The sequence below is a fragment of the Toxorhynchites rutilus genome, chromosome 3 (genome assembly GCF_029784135.1).
Source record: "Toxorhynchites rutilus septentrionalis strain SRP chromosome 3, ASM2978413v1, whole genome shotgun sequence".
NCBI classification, from domain to species: Eukaryota; Metazoa; Arthropoda; class Insecta; order Diptera; family Culicidae; genus Toxorhynchites; species Toxorhynchites rutilus.
In genome coordinates this window covers 224,098,800-224,115,918 of record NC_073746.1, presented here as the reverse complement: position 1 = coordinate 224,115,918, position 17,119 = coordinate 224,098,800, and the positions used below count along the sequence as shown (strand labels likewise).

At 41.1% G+C, this 17,119-nt stretch overlaps 1 protein-coding gene across 5 annotated transcripts; it reads left to right on the top strand.

The window, feature by feature from the left end:
* Positions 1-2,501: 2,501 nt before the first annotated feature.
* Positions 2,502-8,357, top strand: LOC129779595 (uncharacterized protein K02A2.6-like). 5 transcript variants are annotated; one of them, XM_055787160.1, is made up of 4 exons: positions 2,979-3,400; positions 3,465-4,041; positions 4,137-5,076; positions 5,202-8,357. In XM_055787160.1, exons 3-4 carry the CDS (start codon positions 4,762-4,764, stop codon positions 7,785-7,787), a joined length of 2,901 nt encoding a protein of 966 aa, XP_055643135.1. In that variant the 5' UTR covers positions 2,979-3,400; positions 3,465-4,041; positions 4,137-4,761; the 3' UTR covers positions 7,788-8,357. The 5 variants fall into 5 exon arrangements, with proteins under 5 accessions (XP_055643136.1, XP_055643135.1, XP_055643134.1 ...); XM_055787161.1 differs by lacking the exons at positions 2,979-3,400; positions 3,465-4,041 and adding an exon at positions 2,502-2,640; XM_055787159.1 differs by having other exon boundaries at positions 2,981-3,863.
* Positions 8,358-17,119: the final 8,762 nt, after the last annotated feature.

The window sequence follows — 17,119 nt, the reverse complement described above, 5'->3', positions numbered from 1 at the left end:
CCAACTCGCGTCGTAAGGTCGGCGTGTATCGATCGCCGACATATGGTGGCTCCAGAGAGGACTCGTTCGAATTAAAACGCGACGCGAAGTTAAAACTCGTAAACCGAATCACTAAAGTGAAGATACTCCGAGACCGGTAACAGTCTCGTTAACGCGAAGTGAAAGAACAGAACCACGTAATCCGAAGAAGCATGACGGAATACGTGAACAATCCAAATGGACACTGCCGTTTGTGTACGGCAGAGGACACTTCGGACCGGACTATGGCCGAGTGCTCCAAGTGTAAACACTGGTTCCACATCACTTGTGTGGGACAGGAACTTAAGCCCTCCAAGAGGGAAGCATGGAACTGTCCGCAATGCGTCAAAGAGATCAACGAGCTCCAGCAACTGAGAAAGGAGATCGAAGATTTAAAGGCGACGCAACGCAGTCGTCCAACGGAGCAACCAACAGTAGCAGATCCGCTCGAGATAATTCGTCGCCAATTTGAGTCTCAAATGGAGAGTCAAAAGAAGAGGGACGAAGCCTACCAAAAGGCAATGCAGGATCTGGTATCGAGCCTGGGATCTGGAGGATCCAGGACAAAAACAGAGGTACCAGCGGGCACGTTAGCCCCAACGTCGGTAACCCTACCGACAGAGTTAACCAACTTGCTGCGGAAACAAGCAGCAACATCTTTACCCATGTTTCATGGGTCATACAAGGAGTGGCCGAACTTCAAACGTTTGTATGACGAAAGCAAACAAACAGGAAACTTCAGCGATGCTGACAACGTGAGCCGTCTAATGGCTCAATTAGGAAAAAGGCCAAAATCATACGTCAGCGCCCTAATGATGGACCCTGGCAACGAAAGGCAGATCATCGAAACACTATCAAGTATATACGGCCAACCAATGGCGATATACAACGAACTGTGGGCAGACTTAACCAGGTTGAGGAACCCAAGAATGGAAAACCCACAAACAATGATCGAGTTTGTGGTCACACTAGGGAATTTAGTGTGCAACATGAGGATGATAAACCAAAGATCATACCTCAACAACCCACTCCATCTGGCAGAAATAGTAGGAAAGCTTCCCTTGAACATCAGAGAGCAGTGGGCCGATAAAGAAACTAACTGTCTTATGCCCATGGAAGGGCAAGAACCAATCAGATTAACATTGGAGGATCTGTACAACTTTTTGGTGCCACAACAAAGAAAGGCGACGCTACTTTTGGCCCAAAGAGTGAATTATGAAAAACCTTTGCTGAGAAACGAAAATCAAGGCAGAACGAATGTCCACAATGAAGGCATCAAGCAAAATTGCTCCCACTGCTCCCAACAGCATAGGATAAACATGTGTGAAGCTTTCAAAAAGCTCGATAGCAAGAAGAAACAGCAAATAGTCCAAGATAAACGGTTATGTTTCAACTGTCTTGGTAAAAACCATCAAAGTAAGGACTGCAAGTCCACCCGAACATGTGCAGTGGCGGGATGTAAACGTCGACATCACACGTTGCTGCATGAACGATCTACTTTGAAGGAGGAACCGGAAGCTAAGAAGGTTCAGAATCCAGCGGAAAGGGAAACATCAGCCAAAAACACAAGACAAGAAGGAAAACCATCAACGTCAAAGGACATCGAAGTGGAAGAGGAAAGGACAAACCTGCATGCCGTGAGGAAGAACAAAATATACTTCCAAGTCATTCCAGTAACATTATCAGCAAGAGGGAAATCCCTCGATACTTTCGCCTTTCTCGACCACGGTTCCTCGAACAGTTTGATTCTATAAGATGCAGCTGAGGAACTTGAGTTACATGGACCATCCTCACCCCTTAAAATGTTGTGGACCAACGAATCGGAATATTCTGACCCAGAGAGTCAGCTGGTGTCGTTTGGTATCAAAGGTACTAATAATATAACCCATTCGACGAGAAACGTCCGCACAATCAGAAAACTCTCCTTGCCGAGACAAACACTGGATTACGATGAATTAAAGGAAAAATACCGTCATCTAAGAGGACTTCCAATCCACGGATATCAAAACGCTAAACCGACCTTGTTAATTGGGCTAGATCATCCCTTATTATTGACACCAACGAATCAACGTGTCAGCAAAGAAGGTCCAGTAGCGGCTAAAACACCACTGGGATGGACCATATGCGGGAACGATAAATTGGAAATAGACTCAATCTTCACGTGTATTCAAATGGAGACAGAATCTCTAAGAGAAGAAATTCAAAAATTCTTCTCTACAGAAGAATATTGGCCTACAGAAAAAGTAAAGCCAACAACAACCACGGAAGAGGTGAAAATATTCAAGATAGACCAAATACCCGATGTAAAATTGCAGCTAAATTGGTGTTCAAACTGGCAGAGGTTGCGGAAAGCCGTAGGATATTGGATCTTCTACGTGTAGAAAAGCAATAAACATAAAATACATCGTCTAGCCCCTTGTCGAAATATAGAGAGAACTGAAGACGGCGAGAACGAGCGAGTTCTGAGCGCAGGGCAGAACAGTGGCGAATGTTAACGTGAGTGGAAGTAGAAATTAGCATTTTCCAAGTGCCATAACCGGAAACCAATAAATAACCGGAAACCGGAAGCGATAGTCATCTGAGGAGAACTCTACAAATTGGCGCAGTCGGTACGATTGCATGGTGAGTATTTTAGTACGAAATCATCTATGGAAATGTTATTCATTGAGAATCAAAATGGCCGTTTTTTTTTTCTCTGCATATAATTGTTGAGTTGTGTGGTTCATGTGACTCGTATGTTTGATGTGAGGGTGCTCAAAATGGAAGGTACAATTTTCTGTGAACGCTGCGCAAGAAAAAAAAACGCATTTAAAATGGATGAAATTATGAGGAAAAGACGCGAGAACGGCTGACGACCGTGGTACACAAAGAAAAAAAATTAAATTAAAAGAGAAAAAAAAATAAGAGGAAAAGATACGAGATCGGCTGACGGCCTTGAAAAAAAAAATAATAAAGGGAAAAGATGCGAAATCGGCTGACGACCGAGGCACAAAAAAGAAGTGAGAGCGAAAATACGAAGAGCCGGCTGACGACCGTAGCGCAAATGGAGGCAAGTGAAGGGACGCGAGATTGATGGATGACCGTGCGGGAGGATAGCATGGAAGTTGCACGACCGGCTGAAAACTGACGTACAACATGAGGGACAGTGATCGTTGTATCTGTAAACGAAGAGCCCATCTAACGAGTAAACCCGAAAGCTCTGCATGAACTTTGGAGCTTTTACATGTTTACCACTACCATTACAGTTTGGAGTATTAGTAAATAAAAAGAAGCGACAAAAGCGAAGTGATGCAGTAGTGGTTTAATGAACTTGATTCATGTTTTGTTTTGTTTTGTTTTGATGTCCCAAGACAAAATTTCAGTGCGTGACAATATATATCATGTGAAGTTATATGAGCTAGTCATCCCTGTTATGCCTAGTTGACAACTTTGTTTACCATCTCCAGCTGATCATTGTGAGTCTTATATTGACGACGACAGTGCAAATGAGATTATCAGCGGGGACATCGAAGCCGACGAAATTATTTCCCCATTAAAAACTCTTGGAAACAGGACCGCAAGTTGACTTTCACGGGAGAACAAAGGATTTCGTTAATCTCCTGCGAACAGACCGCAACCTATGAGGAGACGAAAACGAGCAAACGATGACGATTTATCACTGCTTCAATAAAGCTACTGTTTTGTTTTCGTGGCATCCGTCGCTGATGAGTACCGGGTACCTATTTGCCGTTACGCTGTACGTCATCACCAATCCCATCGTGACCACCATCAGCAGAAAAAAAAAACAAAAACAGAAGAAAGAACAGCGCTAGGAAAAACTATTTCGTTATGGAAAACACCCTTTTGTGAGCGATTTATATGTTGTATGAGAAGTGTATTTCATGATAAAAGAAACCATGTTTTATAATATAAATTTATAATAAAAACATTTGTTCAACTCATTTTGTTTCGTTTTTTCTCGATCGGTTTGATTAACGAGCTTGGAATTGCAGTTTACCGTATTTGTTATTCGAACAATTTGATGTTAGTTATCAAAATTCTATAAAAAAAAAACGTACATAGTGCTTATTTGAATGAAATCTGTAGGGTAAAACGGTTTGTTTCGTTTTGAATTTCAGATGGATTCTGAGAATCATTTCCCGTTAGATCCATTCAATGATGCCACTGATGCCTCCAATCTGCGTCGTGAATGGGAGGAATGGCACCGCTCATGTGAAATCGTTCTGGAGCTGAAGAAGATCGAATCTCAGCACGAAAAGCTTCTTTTTCTGCTGGCTCGGGGAGGTAGGGGCCTACAAAGAATTTATCACCACCTCGCACCCGTGGCGGGAGAAATCCATCCAGAACCGGTGAAAGTTCCGTTCGCTCCACAAGACGCTCCGGAGTACGACAATGCTATCATGCGCCTCAACGCCTTTTTCGTGGGAAAACGTAACGAAAGAGTAGAACTGGAGGTTTTCCGTTCTCTCCGCCAGGCCGCTGGTGAGACATTCAATCGCTACTTGTTGAGATTGCGTACGCAGGCCGCATGCTGCAATTTTGGTGAGCGTGAGGAGAAGGAGTTACTACAACAAATAACTGTCGGTGCGATGGATGAGAGAGTGCGAGATAAAGGTCTCGAAAGTACCCTGAATCTGGATGAGATCGTGAACTATGCGATTAACCGCGAGGTTTTAAACGCATCCATTTGGATCCGAAAATGGAGCCGTGGCAGTGGTTAAGCAAGAATGGACAAAGAAGGTGATGCCAAGGAGTGGATATTCCACACGACCGGTTCAGTACGAGCGAAAATCGGATGGTAGAGGAAGAACAGAATGTAGCCGGTGTGGATCTTGGCGGCACCAACGAGAATCTGAAAACTGCATTGCCCGAAATACTACATGCCACAGCTGCGGCGCTGTGGGCCACTTTGCAAGAAAGTGTACAGCTAACCGGAATAAGTCATTTAAAGCTCGATACTCATGGAAGAGAGCGGAAACTAATGCTTTGCGAGATGGAAATAATCAAAGCCCGGGATCTGGATATCCATTACGACGCGACGAACATAAATCTTCAGAGGTAGAATGAGTTCTTCATTTTTGCTAACTATTAGTATACAAACTGTAAAAGTTAAATCTTGTCTAATTAAACGATGAATAAATAAGCAAACACTAATAGTATTTTCAAATTATTTATTTTGTTAGGTGAAGACACAGAATGATGGAACAATCGTGGGGTTTATTGACCAACTTCCAATAGAATTTTTGATTGATTCTGGGGCAACAATCAACACCGTTACGGAGTATGACTGGGAAAAGTTGGTGTCTAACAACGCCAGGGTTTTTAAAAAAAAACTGCAAAGCGATCGACGATTTTTGGCATATGCTAGCCAGGAACCCCTACGGGTAGTGTGCATTTTCGAAGCATGGGTCACTATCAACGACACAAAACCCAAAATGTTTACCGAATTTTTCGTAATTCAGGGAGCACACAAATCTTTGCTAAGTAGAAGAACCGCAGAGGACCTCAAAGTCTTGAAAGTTGGACTAGAAGTTCAAAACATTGAACAGAATACAGCTCCGTTCCCGAAATTCCCAAATATACAAGTAAAATTATCTATTGATCCAACTGTGGCCCCCAGAAAAATGGCTTACCTCAAAATTCCGGTAGCGATGGAAGACAAGGTCAATCAGAAAATCCAGGAAATGTTGGAAACTGACATAATTGAGCCAGTAACAGGACCATCCGATTGGATCTCCCCAATGGTTGTGGTTCCAAAGGGAACTAACGATATCCGCTTGTGTATCAATATGCGATACCCGAATCAAGCCATTCAACGGGAGCATTATCCACTGCCACTAATTGACACGCTGCTTAACAAGCTGAAAGGAGCGACAGTGTTCTCTAAGATCGACATAACCTCTGCATACTATCACGTGGAGTTACATCCAGCATCGCGCGAGATTACTACGTTCATGACGAGTAAAGGTCTAATGCGTTTTAAACGATTAATGTTTGGTATAAACTGCGCGCCCGAGATCTTTCAACGGATAATGTGTGAAATGTTGGCTGGCATTGAAGGTGTCGTAGTTTATATTGATGATGTGGTTATTTGGGGATCCACAGTAGACGAGCATGATGAGCGACTACGAATGGTCATGGATATTCTTGAAGAGAATCACGCGTTTCTGAATAAAGAGAAGTGTTTGTTTCGAGTGAAAGAGCTTAAAATACTAGGATTCAAGGTTAGTGTCGATGGAATCAGCCCTACTGATGATAAAGTTTCGGCTATCCAAAACTTCAGGATGCCAGAAACGAAGGAGGAAGTACGAAGTTTTTTGGGCTTGATCAATTTTGTTGGACAGTTTATACCGCATTTGTCATCGAGAACGGAGGCTCTCCGAACATTCATCAGAGGGGAAGTAGAAACATTTGGCAAAGAACAACAGAAAGCTTTCGATGATCTTCGTAACGAATTATCCAGTGCCGTTCATCGCTTAGGATTCTTTGACCCGAAGGACCAGACAGAGCTTTACGTGGACGCATCGGCGGTGGGCCTTGGGGCGGTTTTAGTCCAGAGGGATAGTATGAACAAGCCAAGGATCATCAGCTTCGCGTCAAAAGGCCTTACAAAGACAGAAAAAGTGTACCCACAAACCCAACGCGAAGCCTTAGCCGTCGTTTGGGCGGTTGAGAAATTTTATTCGTATTTATTCGGAATACACTTCACGGTGCTAACTGACCATAAGACACTCGAATATATATTAGGAGGAAAACACCAGGAAGGAAAACGTGCTTGCTCTCGTGCTGAGGCCTGGGCGTTGCGCCTACAGCCCTACGATTTCAAGGTGGTGCATGTTCCGGGATCCCATAATATCTCCGACATTTTTTCGAGATTGTGCCCGCAGTCAGATGTTCCATTTGACGAAGCTTCGGAGCATTTCGTTTGTGGAATAGGTGAAGGACCATCGGCAATAACATTGGACGAAATCCGGAAAGAAACGGATCTTGATGATGCACTCAAGGAAGTAGTTAAGTCTATTAATACGCAGGTGTGGCCGTCAAGCTTGTTCGCCTATCAAGCTTTCGCGAAGGAATTGGGAGTAATGGATGGTGTTGTTGTGCGTAATGATCGCATCATTCTTCCTTCAAGATTGCGACAAAGAGCATTGGATATCGCGCATCGAGGACACCCTGGAGTAGTTTCAATGAAACGAAATCTCAGGGAGAACTTGTGGTGGCCTCAGATGGACCGTGATGTTGAGCATAAGGTGCAAGAGTGTGCTGGATGTACTTCAGTAGCTTTACAAGGTCCTCCAGAACCTATGCAGCGCAAAGAAATGCCAAATCGGGCATGGCAAGATTTGGCTCTTGATTTTTTTACAGCTAAAGAATGTGCGACCTTCTTGGTAATTGCTGACTACTATAGCCGATTTTTGTCCGTTACTGAAATGAAATCAACAACTGCGAGTAAGACGATAGAGGTTCTGGAGAGTTTGTTCAAGCAGCACACGTACCCGGAAACAATTCGTTCTGATAATGGGCCCCCTTTTGCTAGTGAAGAGTTTGCGAACTACTGTGTTAACAAAAATATTCGACTAGTGCACAGTATCCCATATTGGCCTCAAATGAATGGCCTGATTGAACGACAGAATCAGGGAATCCTGCGAACTCTGAAAATTGCTCGTACAATGAAAGAAGATTGGCGGAAGGCGGTTAATGAATATGTGTATTCGTACAACACTACACCGCACTCTGTCACTGGAAAGTCGCCAATGGAGTTGCTATAGGTCGGCCCGTAAAAGATCTGCTGCCGTCACTACGTACCGAACCCTACTGGAATCGCGATGAAGAACAACGGGATAAGGATATAATAAGAAAATTGCGAGGTAAACTATATGCGGATAAACGTCGGCATGCAAAGGTGTCAGATATAGCTGTTGGAGATACCGTTATGATCAGGAATTACGAGATGGGGAAATTGGAGCCAACCTTTCGACCGGAAAAGTATTCAGTGATTAAGAAAAGCGGAAGCGACGTAATTGTACTGAGCGAAGATGGCGTGCGGTACAGACGCCCTATGTCTCACCTGAGAAAGTATCCAACTACTGGTGAACAAGATGAATCCGAGGATGAATCTGAGCAGCAACCTCGTACAACGGATCCTGTCGGGACACCAGCTACAGCGGACAAACCAAACGATGTTAAACCCCCACCCACGAAATATCCAAAAAGAATAACTAAGATGCCAGCACGATATGATGATTAATTTCCTTAAAGGATTTATTTTTTTTTACCGCTATTAGTTATTTTCATAAAAAAAAAATTGAATAAACATATATATTTTTTTTTCGTTTTTTTATGGGCCAGGTTAGGGATGTAGAAAAGCAATAAACATAAAATACATCGTCTAGCCCCTTGTCGAAATATAGAGAGAACTGAAGACGGCGAGAACGAGCGAGTTCTGAGCGCAGGGCAGAACAGTGGCGAATGTTAACGTGAGTGGAAGTAGAAATTAGCATTTTCCAAGTGCCATAACCGGAAACCAATAAATAACCGGAAACCGGAAGCGATAGTCATCTGAGGAGAACTCTACACTACGTCCGAAAACTCCAATCGAAAGTGCGAGGAAAACCACACCGAAACTTTGTAACGGTCAGCGACTACAGAAATGCCGAAATATTGATCATAAAACAAACACAAAGAGAATCATATCCACAAGATTTAATCACGCTAGAAAACAACGGAAGGGTTGAAGTGAACAGCTCCATAGCTGAACTAGAACCAACACTTGACAGTGATGGGGTAATAAGAACTACCGGTAGATTGGACAAAGCAAGGTCACTACCATACGCGGTCCGACACCCAATAATAATTCCAAATAAGCACCACGTGACCGACCTCATTACGAAGGATCACCACGAGAGATTCCTCCATCGCCAATTGGAAGCAGTAATTGCAGCGATCAGACTAAACTTCTGGATAGTAAACACCCGCAGTGCAGTTAAACGCGCATTCGCGAAATGTCAGTGATGTAAAAACCAAAAATCCACCCCGCAAGCACCTCAAATGGGATTACTACCCGAATGCAGGACTAGCCCTTCAACGAAGGCCTTCATTCACACTGGAATCGATTACTTCGGCCCCATGGAAATTACAGTCCGCCGGTCAACAGAAAAACGTTGGGGCGCATTATTTACTTGCATGGCTACCAGAGATGTACACCTAGAACTAGCAGACGATCTTACCACAGACGCTCTTATTCGATGCATCCTCACTCTACAATACAGACGTGGCCAAATAAAAGCTATTTACAGCGACAACGGCACAAATATGCAAGGAGCGAGCAACCTCTTCAAGGCATTGGAAAAAAGAACCGCAAGCAAAGGGATTGAATGGCATTTCATCCCACCCTCAGCACCACATTTTGGCGGTGCTTGGGAGAGAATGGTTCAAGAAACCAAAAAACTGCTCAAGCAAAAACTATGGGGAAATTCAAAACCCAATGAAAGTGAATTGAGGCTTGCACTCACGGAAATAGAGTACCTGTTAAACAGTCGCCCATTAACACATATACCGCTAAACGTGGACGACAACGAACCGCTGACCCCCAATCATTTCCTAATGGGTGCTGCTGATACACCGTACCCATCATTAAGTGACGTTAATAAAGCAGAAGCGAGCAGGAGTCACTGGCTCAAAGTTCAGCATGCCACACAAAACTTCTGGGAACGTTGGACCACAGAATATTTACCAAAGCTAATGAAACGCGAAAAATGGAGAAAACCAATGGAACCTCTACAAAAGGATGACATAGTTGTAATGGCCGACGAACAAATTAAAGGAAAATTCCACAAGGGAATAATCACCGAAACAAATCCATCATCAAGCGGACAAGTGCGATCGGTGACAGTTAAATTCGGAAAGAACCAATTAGTTAGGCCGGCCGTTAAACTTGCAAAACTCGATGTGAAGACGCCGAGTACAACCGTCTTCACAGGACATATCAACCTAACAACACTGCCCGATGAGCCTAAGAGAATTAAACGAATGCAAGAGATCGGCCAAGACAACTTCCAACATTAGGCAAAAAGGCAAAAAATTGATCTCGACAAAGTAAAGGAGCTAGCTAGTCGGATACCTAAGGCTAAACCAAAAAAGCCGATAAGAAAAACCAAACCTAACATACTGGCAAAATTCCTAACAGCGACTGCACTCCTCTCCGCAATTCAACCAAGTAATACGATAACCATCAACCCAATAAACGATCCAGGCATACTTTTTGACCATGATGGATCCTACATGTTAAAACGAGGCATCTGGTACACAAACGTCGATACAAATCTTTCGCCGATGGAGGACCTAACCACAATTAACAGAATTTATGACAAACGGTTCGCGATGACTCCATATTAGAAATGAAAACTTCTATGGAACAACAGAAAATGGTAACCACACAAGAATTGTTGGCCCTCAAGAGACATAAAAGAAGCAAAGGAATATTCGGTTTTCTTAAAGATATTCTATTCGGCGGAGACAATATGGAAGAAGAAATCGACGCAATCAAAAATCGCCAAAATTTAGAGATGCATGAAATATCGGACAAAATTATCAAAATGCACGCCAAAAATCATAAGCTAAATGACTACATCAATAACAAAATACAACATATGAACCTGAAAATCCAAGGGCTGAAAAGAAAATATACAACACAGGCAGCTGAAGATACAGTACGCCGATTAACCGAGTCTATACTGCTGGCCAACCAGTTCATGGAGAATACGGTAAACAAATACAAGGCTATCCAATCGCACCCATTCAACTATACGGAGACAGAGAAAATTATGAAGGAAATAAGTAACCAACTGCCGAATGGATATGAAATTTTAAACGATCCCCTCGGCACACAATTCGGCTTAGAAGAAACAAATGGACATCTCCATATTACTATGCAAACAGTTATAATAAGCAGCGAAATATACGAATTATTCAGAATCATACCAGTACCCTCGCCAGCAAACCGAACCATCATCGTTTCCGATCATAACTTCATCGCAATGAGTCATACGCAGAAGTTCTTCTACCCAGCACCAGATAGAGAACGCTTCAACAAGAGCCATTACATTTCCGATCAACACACCATCAAAACTGAACCAGATTGCATCACAGCGGCACTTCTTAAAATTCATACAAAGGAACAATGTAAACTCGAACAACTACCATATGGAAATAATACCTCTGGCGAAAGTTAATCAATTTATCTACTACACACACAATCCAAACAGTATAAGAATACACTGTGACAAAACGATAACTCCCAGTTATTACGCGGCTTTAGTGAAACTAAACACGGATTGCGAGATACAATCAAAGAAAGGCGTAACATATGCAACCATACAAGAAGAAAGTAATACAACAAAATTGTATCATCGAACCAAAACCGACACTTTACACATGATATGGAACCAAGGAGACAAACCACTCACCAAACTAGATCCAACTGAAGAAGAAGAATCACCTACTATCAACACGAATTCAAACCACCATGGTTTGATCATAGTGATAATCACAATCATCTGTACCACGATATCGGCCGCAATAGTGGCATACTACTTCATCGGCCGAGAAAAGGAACACACAACAGATGGCCCGATAGCTATCTCCCGTGAGACGACCCCTAGAAGAAGCGTGAGAAGACCACCACCAAGACCAATACCCAGGATCATGATGACTAACGAAGCAGATAGTATAATATGAACAAATAACAAAAAACTGTACCTAGCACAATTGACAAATTTATCGTAATTCTGTCGAGCAGAATTACGGTGGGCCGGTATGTCGCCGCTAGCTGAAATCAGCTGTTAGCGTTCGTTCAATTTTCCTTCCACCAGCTGTAAAGCGACAATATGAGCGCGCTGCCGTGCCACTGACCGAGCGGAGGATCAGATTACAAAGAGCTGATTCATTACGCGCACGCGTTCGCGAATATGGATATAGGTCAGTTGTGCTAGGATCAGCAATTAGATTTCGTCGCGGTTTAACCTAACCAGCGACTGGAAGAGAACATACTGTATAAAAAGTATAGCATGGACACATATTCCCGATTCGAAAGGGATACCGAATTTGAACGCCCTTTGCTTCCCGGGTGGCAAAATATTATTGAATGAAATTGTAACTCCTTTCACACTGGGAAGCAAGGGGCATCAAAATTGCTGACAATCCATTATCTTAGTATTCAAGAACCCACAAAGCATGTAAATAATCAGTATCAATAAAGTATCCAAAGAATATTCAAGTAGTACGTTCGGGTCCTCTACATCCGAAAAAGGTTTTCCTCCGGCGTGAGGAAGTTTACTAAGTTGCATCTTTCACTTCGCTACAAATCCTGAGTTACTCTGTTTCACTTGTGCTGCAAGTGGAACATAGAAACTTACAACAAACTTGGAATTAGAATTGGCCTGTACTGCAGGACGGTTCTAACCAAACCCCTCCCTTGCAAGGAAGTTATCATTGGAGTTCTCGTTACGCGGGATTTTCATTGTCTAACTTCTGGTTAAGTCTTGGACGGTCTGTTCAGCAGAACGTCGAATACTGACCGGCAACCCAACTCGCGTCGTAAGGTCGACGTGTATCGATCGCCGACACTACTGTTCATGATAAAGCACAACAGAAAAATACAATAATACACAACAATTTTGCTTTACATCGTCCAAATGTAACTATTCATAGAATATATTATACGAAAGCATATGTTAGGAACTTAAAAAACAGTCTTCAGAAATTTTATCTCATTTGAAACTTGCCATCTAGAGTGGTTCGGTATCCATGTTGCTCGCACTGGGTAGAAGAGTAAGAAGCCAGTTGTCACGTCTTGTCTTAAGCGGATCTTACACGGTCAACTTTATTGACAATGTGATGACATTTGAGAACATAATGACAGCTGAAAATGGCCGACAACGCAGAAATCCGGATTTTCTGATTTTCGGGCATCAATATCGTGACATTTCATATGGATGCATGATGTTGACGTTTTACCTCACGAACTTCCAGACTGAGTAGCCAGATCTGCAAGCGGACATTTAATTTTTGTTAGTCTTTTTTGCGATTGCAATTAAAATTTATAAACTTCTGAAATTGTAGGAATCATAAATGAAAGCATTACAGGTCTGTCCAATTAGAGAAATGTCGCATTAAATGTAAATTACTTTACTTCAAATAGCAAAATACAGTACTTTTCACGATACAAATCAAAATCTCAAAGTGAACTGACAATGTGATGGTGAGAAAGTGAATGAAAATTAACAACGTGTTAGGAATTTTTTAACGTTGAACTCGGTCATTCTTTGCGCTAACTAATGCACTTTAGTCTAAGTTGTGTGTTTCTTCACACTCCGCTATAAAAAGTGGAGAATGAGAAGATATGGGAAAATTACAGATGAAAAAACATAATGTGTTAGTTTAAGCTACAGTAGAATTCCGATTCTCCGCGGAATAGTCAGGCAAACTCACCGCGAATAACGAAAATCGCGGATGACCCATTAAAGGACTAAAAGAGAGATGCAAACACAAAAAAAAATGTTTCAACATAAAAACTATGTTTTATTAATGAAAAAATCATTAAACTATCCATCTATAACGTCGCTCGCGGATAATCGGGGTTCTACTGTCATAGTCTTATTTATGGAATAAAAACATTTGCTTGCAGATATAATAACTTGTATATATTTTCGTAAACTAAAATAATATGGCATCTCTGAAACTGAAAGGAACAGTCTGTGTTTGTGAAGCGAGTATTATGATGTGTTTTTAAGAAGGAAAAACGAATTCTTAAGTGTAAATTATGAATGAAAATTGATTTTTCCGTATCAAATTAGTATTCTATGTGAATGCAAATCACTTGTTTTCTGCAAGTGGTGAGAAAATCCCATGCATAAATTATTTCTGAAATTGACGTTATATAATAATAATAAATTTTAGTAGGAATATCTGAAGATTCTGAGGAAATAGGTTAAGTTAGGGTTAGGACTACGCGCTTCAAGTGATTAATTAATACCAAGCAGATATTCTCATTCAAGTTTTACCATTTGAAAATTGCCTTTTTACCTTCTAATCTGATGGAGTATAGTTTGGATCCCAAACTCGAATGTCGCCACTAGTCATCGAGGATACTTTCGTTGTTTCGGGTTGAGGACGATATTGACCGTGTAAGGTGGCAAAATATTGATTGAGGTTAGATCGGATGTCGAAAGCCTAGCTGTCCCGATAATGAAGACTCTTATTGTTAATAATTTTGATCGTGTAAGGTATCCATTAGATATCATTGATTGTGTAGCCGCCGATACGAGAAGGGTTTGCAGTATTTTCAGCGCAACACATGCTACTCATCGTTTACCTAGTTGAAAACAAAATAAAGTTACAATACTTATACCATGCCATTCGTCATAATATACATACCACATTGTAAAATGATCATTTTCTAGCCTTTTCAGCATAGAAAGAATACTCTGGAAAAAATTTAAGGAAAATTCGTATTTTTCTAACAAATTTAAGGGGGGGACCCCTTTCTGGAAGGCCAAAATATAATGAATTTTTGTGATTTTTTTCGAATGTTAGGAATGAAGTGAAGTGTTAGAGTAGTTTGGTTATTGTTTAAGGTATATTTTAAAATGTATTTTCATTTTTTCGAGTGCACCAAAAATGATTATTACGCTGTTAACAGCTGGAAGCGTAGATGCTGTTTGAAAATCGGTACCTTGTTGGTGGTATTGGTTATGAAGCAACGGGGTGTCACAGAACGAATCCCAATGAATATTTTGAAACATGAGGTGAATATCTAGAGCGTTACATATTGCCAAAATGGCGGCCCTTTTTATTAAAAATGAGTTATTTTTCATAAAAAATCGAAAAAATTAGATATCAAAAAACGGCTATGTAACGCTTTAAATAATTCATTTGTACATGCTGATAAAAAAGTTCAGCCAAATCGGTCGAGTAGATCCTGAGATATTGAAACCACCAGTTGAAAAAACATGGTTTCGAGAAAAACACGTTTAAAAATTCGTACAACAATATTATATCTCTTGGGGTGACTTAATATTTTTGGCTGTAACGTTCCAACGAAATCGAATATCGACATTTCTGAGGGCATAAGCTTCCCAAAAATGCAAAAAAAACAAAAATTCAATTTCTTTAACCTCCAGACCAGGGTCCCTCCTCAAACGAATTTCATACAAAAATGAAACTGTTTAAAAACTCATCATTTTACTCACTGCGCCATCTAGTTGCAAATCTAACGTGAATTCGTCAATAGAGATTGATTTGTAGAGTATGGTCAACGCAAGTTGCTTCAAATGAAACACACTAGATGGCAGCACAAAACGTGTAGCTGACTCTGGTGGCAAGTAGCTATAAATTCGAACCAAGGTGAATAAATATATTATATGATGGGATGCTTTTGGTTATTTCCAAGAAACATGCTACGATGATGAGTTTATTACACAAATAGCAAATCAGCTTAAGCATTAAAAATTGTAGTGAAATACAATACAGCCTAACAATGAACGATAAAGTTGTGACAAATTCAATAATTTTTGGTATAAAGTGTACGATAACGTAAATTTCATTGATTCTCACCAATTGTATTAATAACTCTTTCTACAAATGGATTCCGATGTTTTGCATATCAATCGAATTGAAATATTCTAATACCAGGGACAGACATACAGCTGTACTTGCGCTGTAAGGGTACAGCGTTGTACAGGTACTATCGTACCATGACAGACATACTTTAGTTGTACATTGTACCGTATGTCAAACTGACAATCAGAATTTTTCCAAATTTCACCACATATTTCAATGAAAAAGGTTTTTATTTAGCGTCTAAACTATCAAACACAACAAATATGTTCCCAATCTGAGTTATTAACTCAAGAGAAAGTCAGTGAAAAGAATGTTTACCAAGTGTTTTGATTCAATTTGTTCATGCTATCGACCACTAGCCGTCTATGGCGCTGCGCACAGTACAACTGTAGCCATGTACAGCGGTAAAATAGGTCGGTACAGGTACAGCGATTGTACCGAGTTGCTTGCATGGTTCTAGCGCTGTACATGGTGACAGACATACAATTTATGGAGTACAACGGTAGTACAGCTGTATGTCTGTCATAAGTATAATACCAGGGACAGACATACAGCTGTACTTGCGTTGTACTTCGAAAATTGTATGTCTGTCACCATGTACAGCGCTAGAACCATGCAAGCAACTCGGTACAATCGCTGTACCTGTACCGACCTATTTTTCCGCTGTACATGGCTACAGTTGTACTGTGCGCAGCGCCATAGACGGTTGGTGGTGGGTAGCATGAACAAAACGAATCAAAACATTTGGTATACATTCTTTTCATTGACTTTCTCTTGAGTTAATAACTTAGATTGGAAACATATTTGTTGTGTTCCATAGTTTAGACGCTAAATAAAAACCTTTTTCATTGAAATATTGGTGAAAATACAATGCAATAAATTCAAACTTCTGATTGTCAGTCTGACATGCGGTACAATGTACAACCAAAGTATGTGTGTCATGCTATCGTGGTACCTGTACAACGCTGTACACGTACAGCGCTAGTACAGTTGTATGTCTGTCCATGGTATTATCGCTGTACATGGCTACAGTTGTACTGTGCGCAGCGCCATAGACGGTTAGTGGTGGGTAGCATGAACAAGCAGAATCAAATCACTTGATAAACGTTCCTTTCATTGACTTTCTTTTAAGTTAATAACTCAGATTGGAAACTTTTTTGTTGTGTTTGATAGTTTAGACACTAAATAAAAACCTTTTTCATTGAAATAAGTGGTGGAAATTGGAAAAATATCTGATTGTCAGTTTGACATACGGTACAATGTACAACCAAAGTATGTCTGTCATGGTACGATGGTACCTGTACAACGCTGTACACGTACAACGCAAGTACAGCTGTATGTCTGTCCCTGGTATTATACCTGTGATACAACCGCAAGACTGTTATAGGACTACCGTTGGCTTAGTTATTATTTGTTTGAAGTTGCATCTATGGTATTTCACGTGGCGTTCGGAGGCGTTAAAAGCACATTTTACATTAAAATG

What these genes read in the sequence shown, in the direction of transcription:
- LOC129779595 (XM_055787161.1), top strand. Translation starts at nt 4,762, where the DNA reads ATGCCAAGGAGTGGATATTCCACACGACCGGTTCAGTACGAGCGAAAA. An exon ending in ACGAACATAAATCTTCAGAG is followed by an intron (nt 5,077 to 5,201) that starts GTAGAATGAGTT and finishes TTATTTTGTTAG; the next exon opens with GTGAAGACACAGAATGATGG.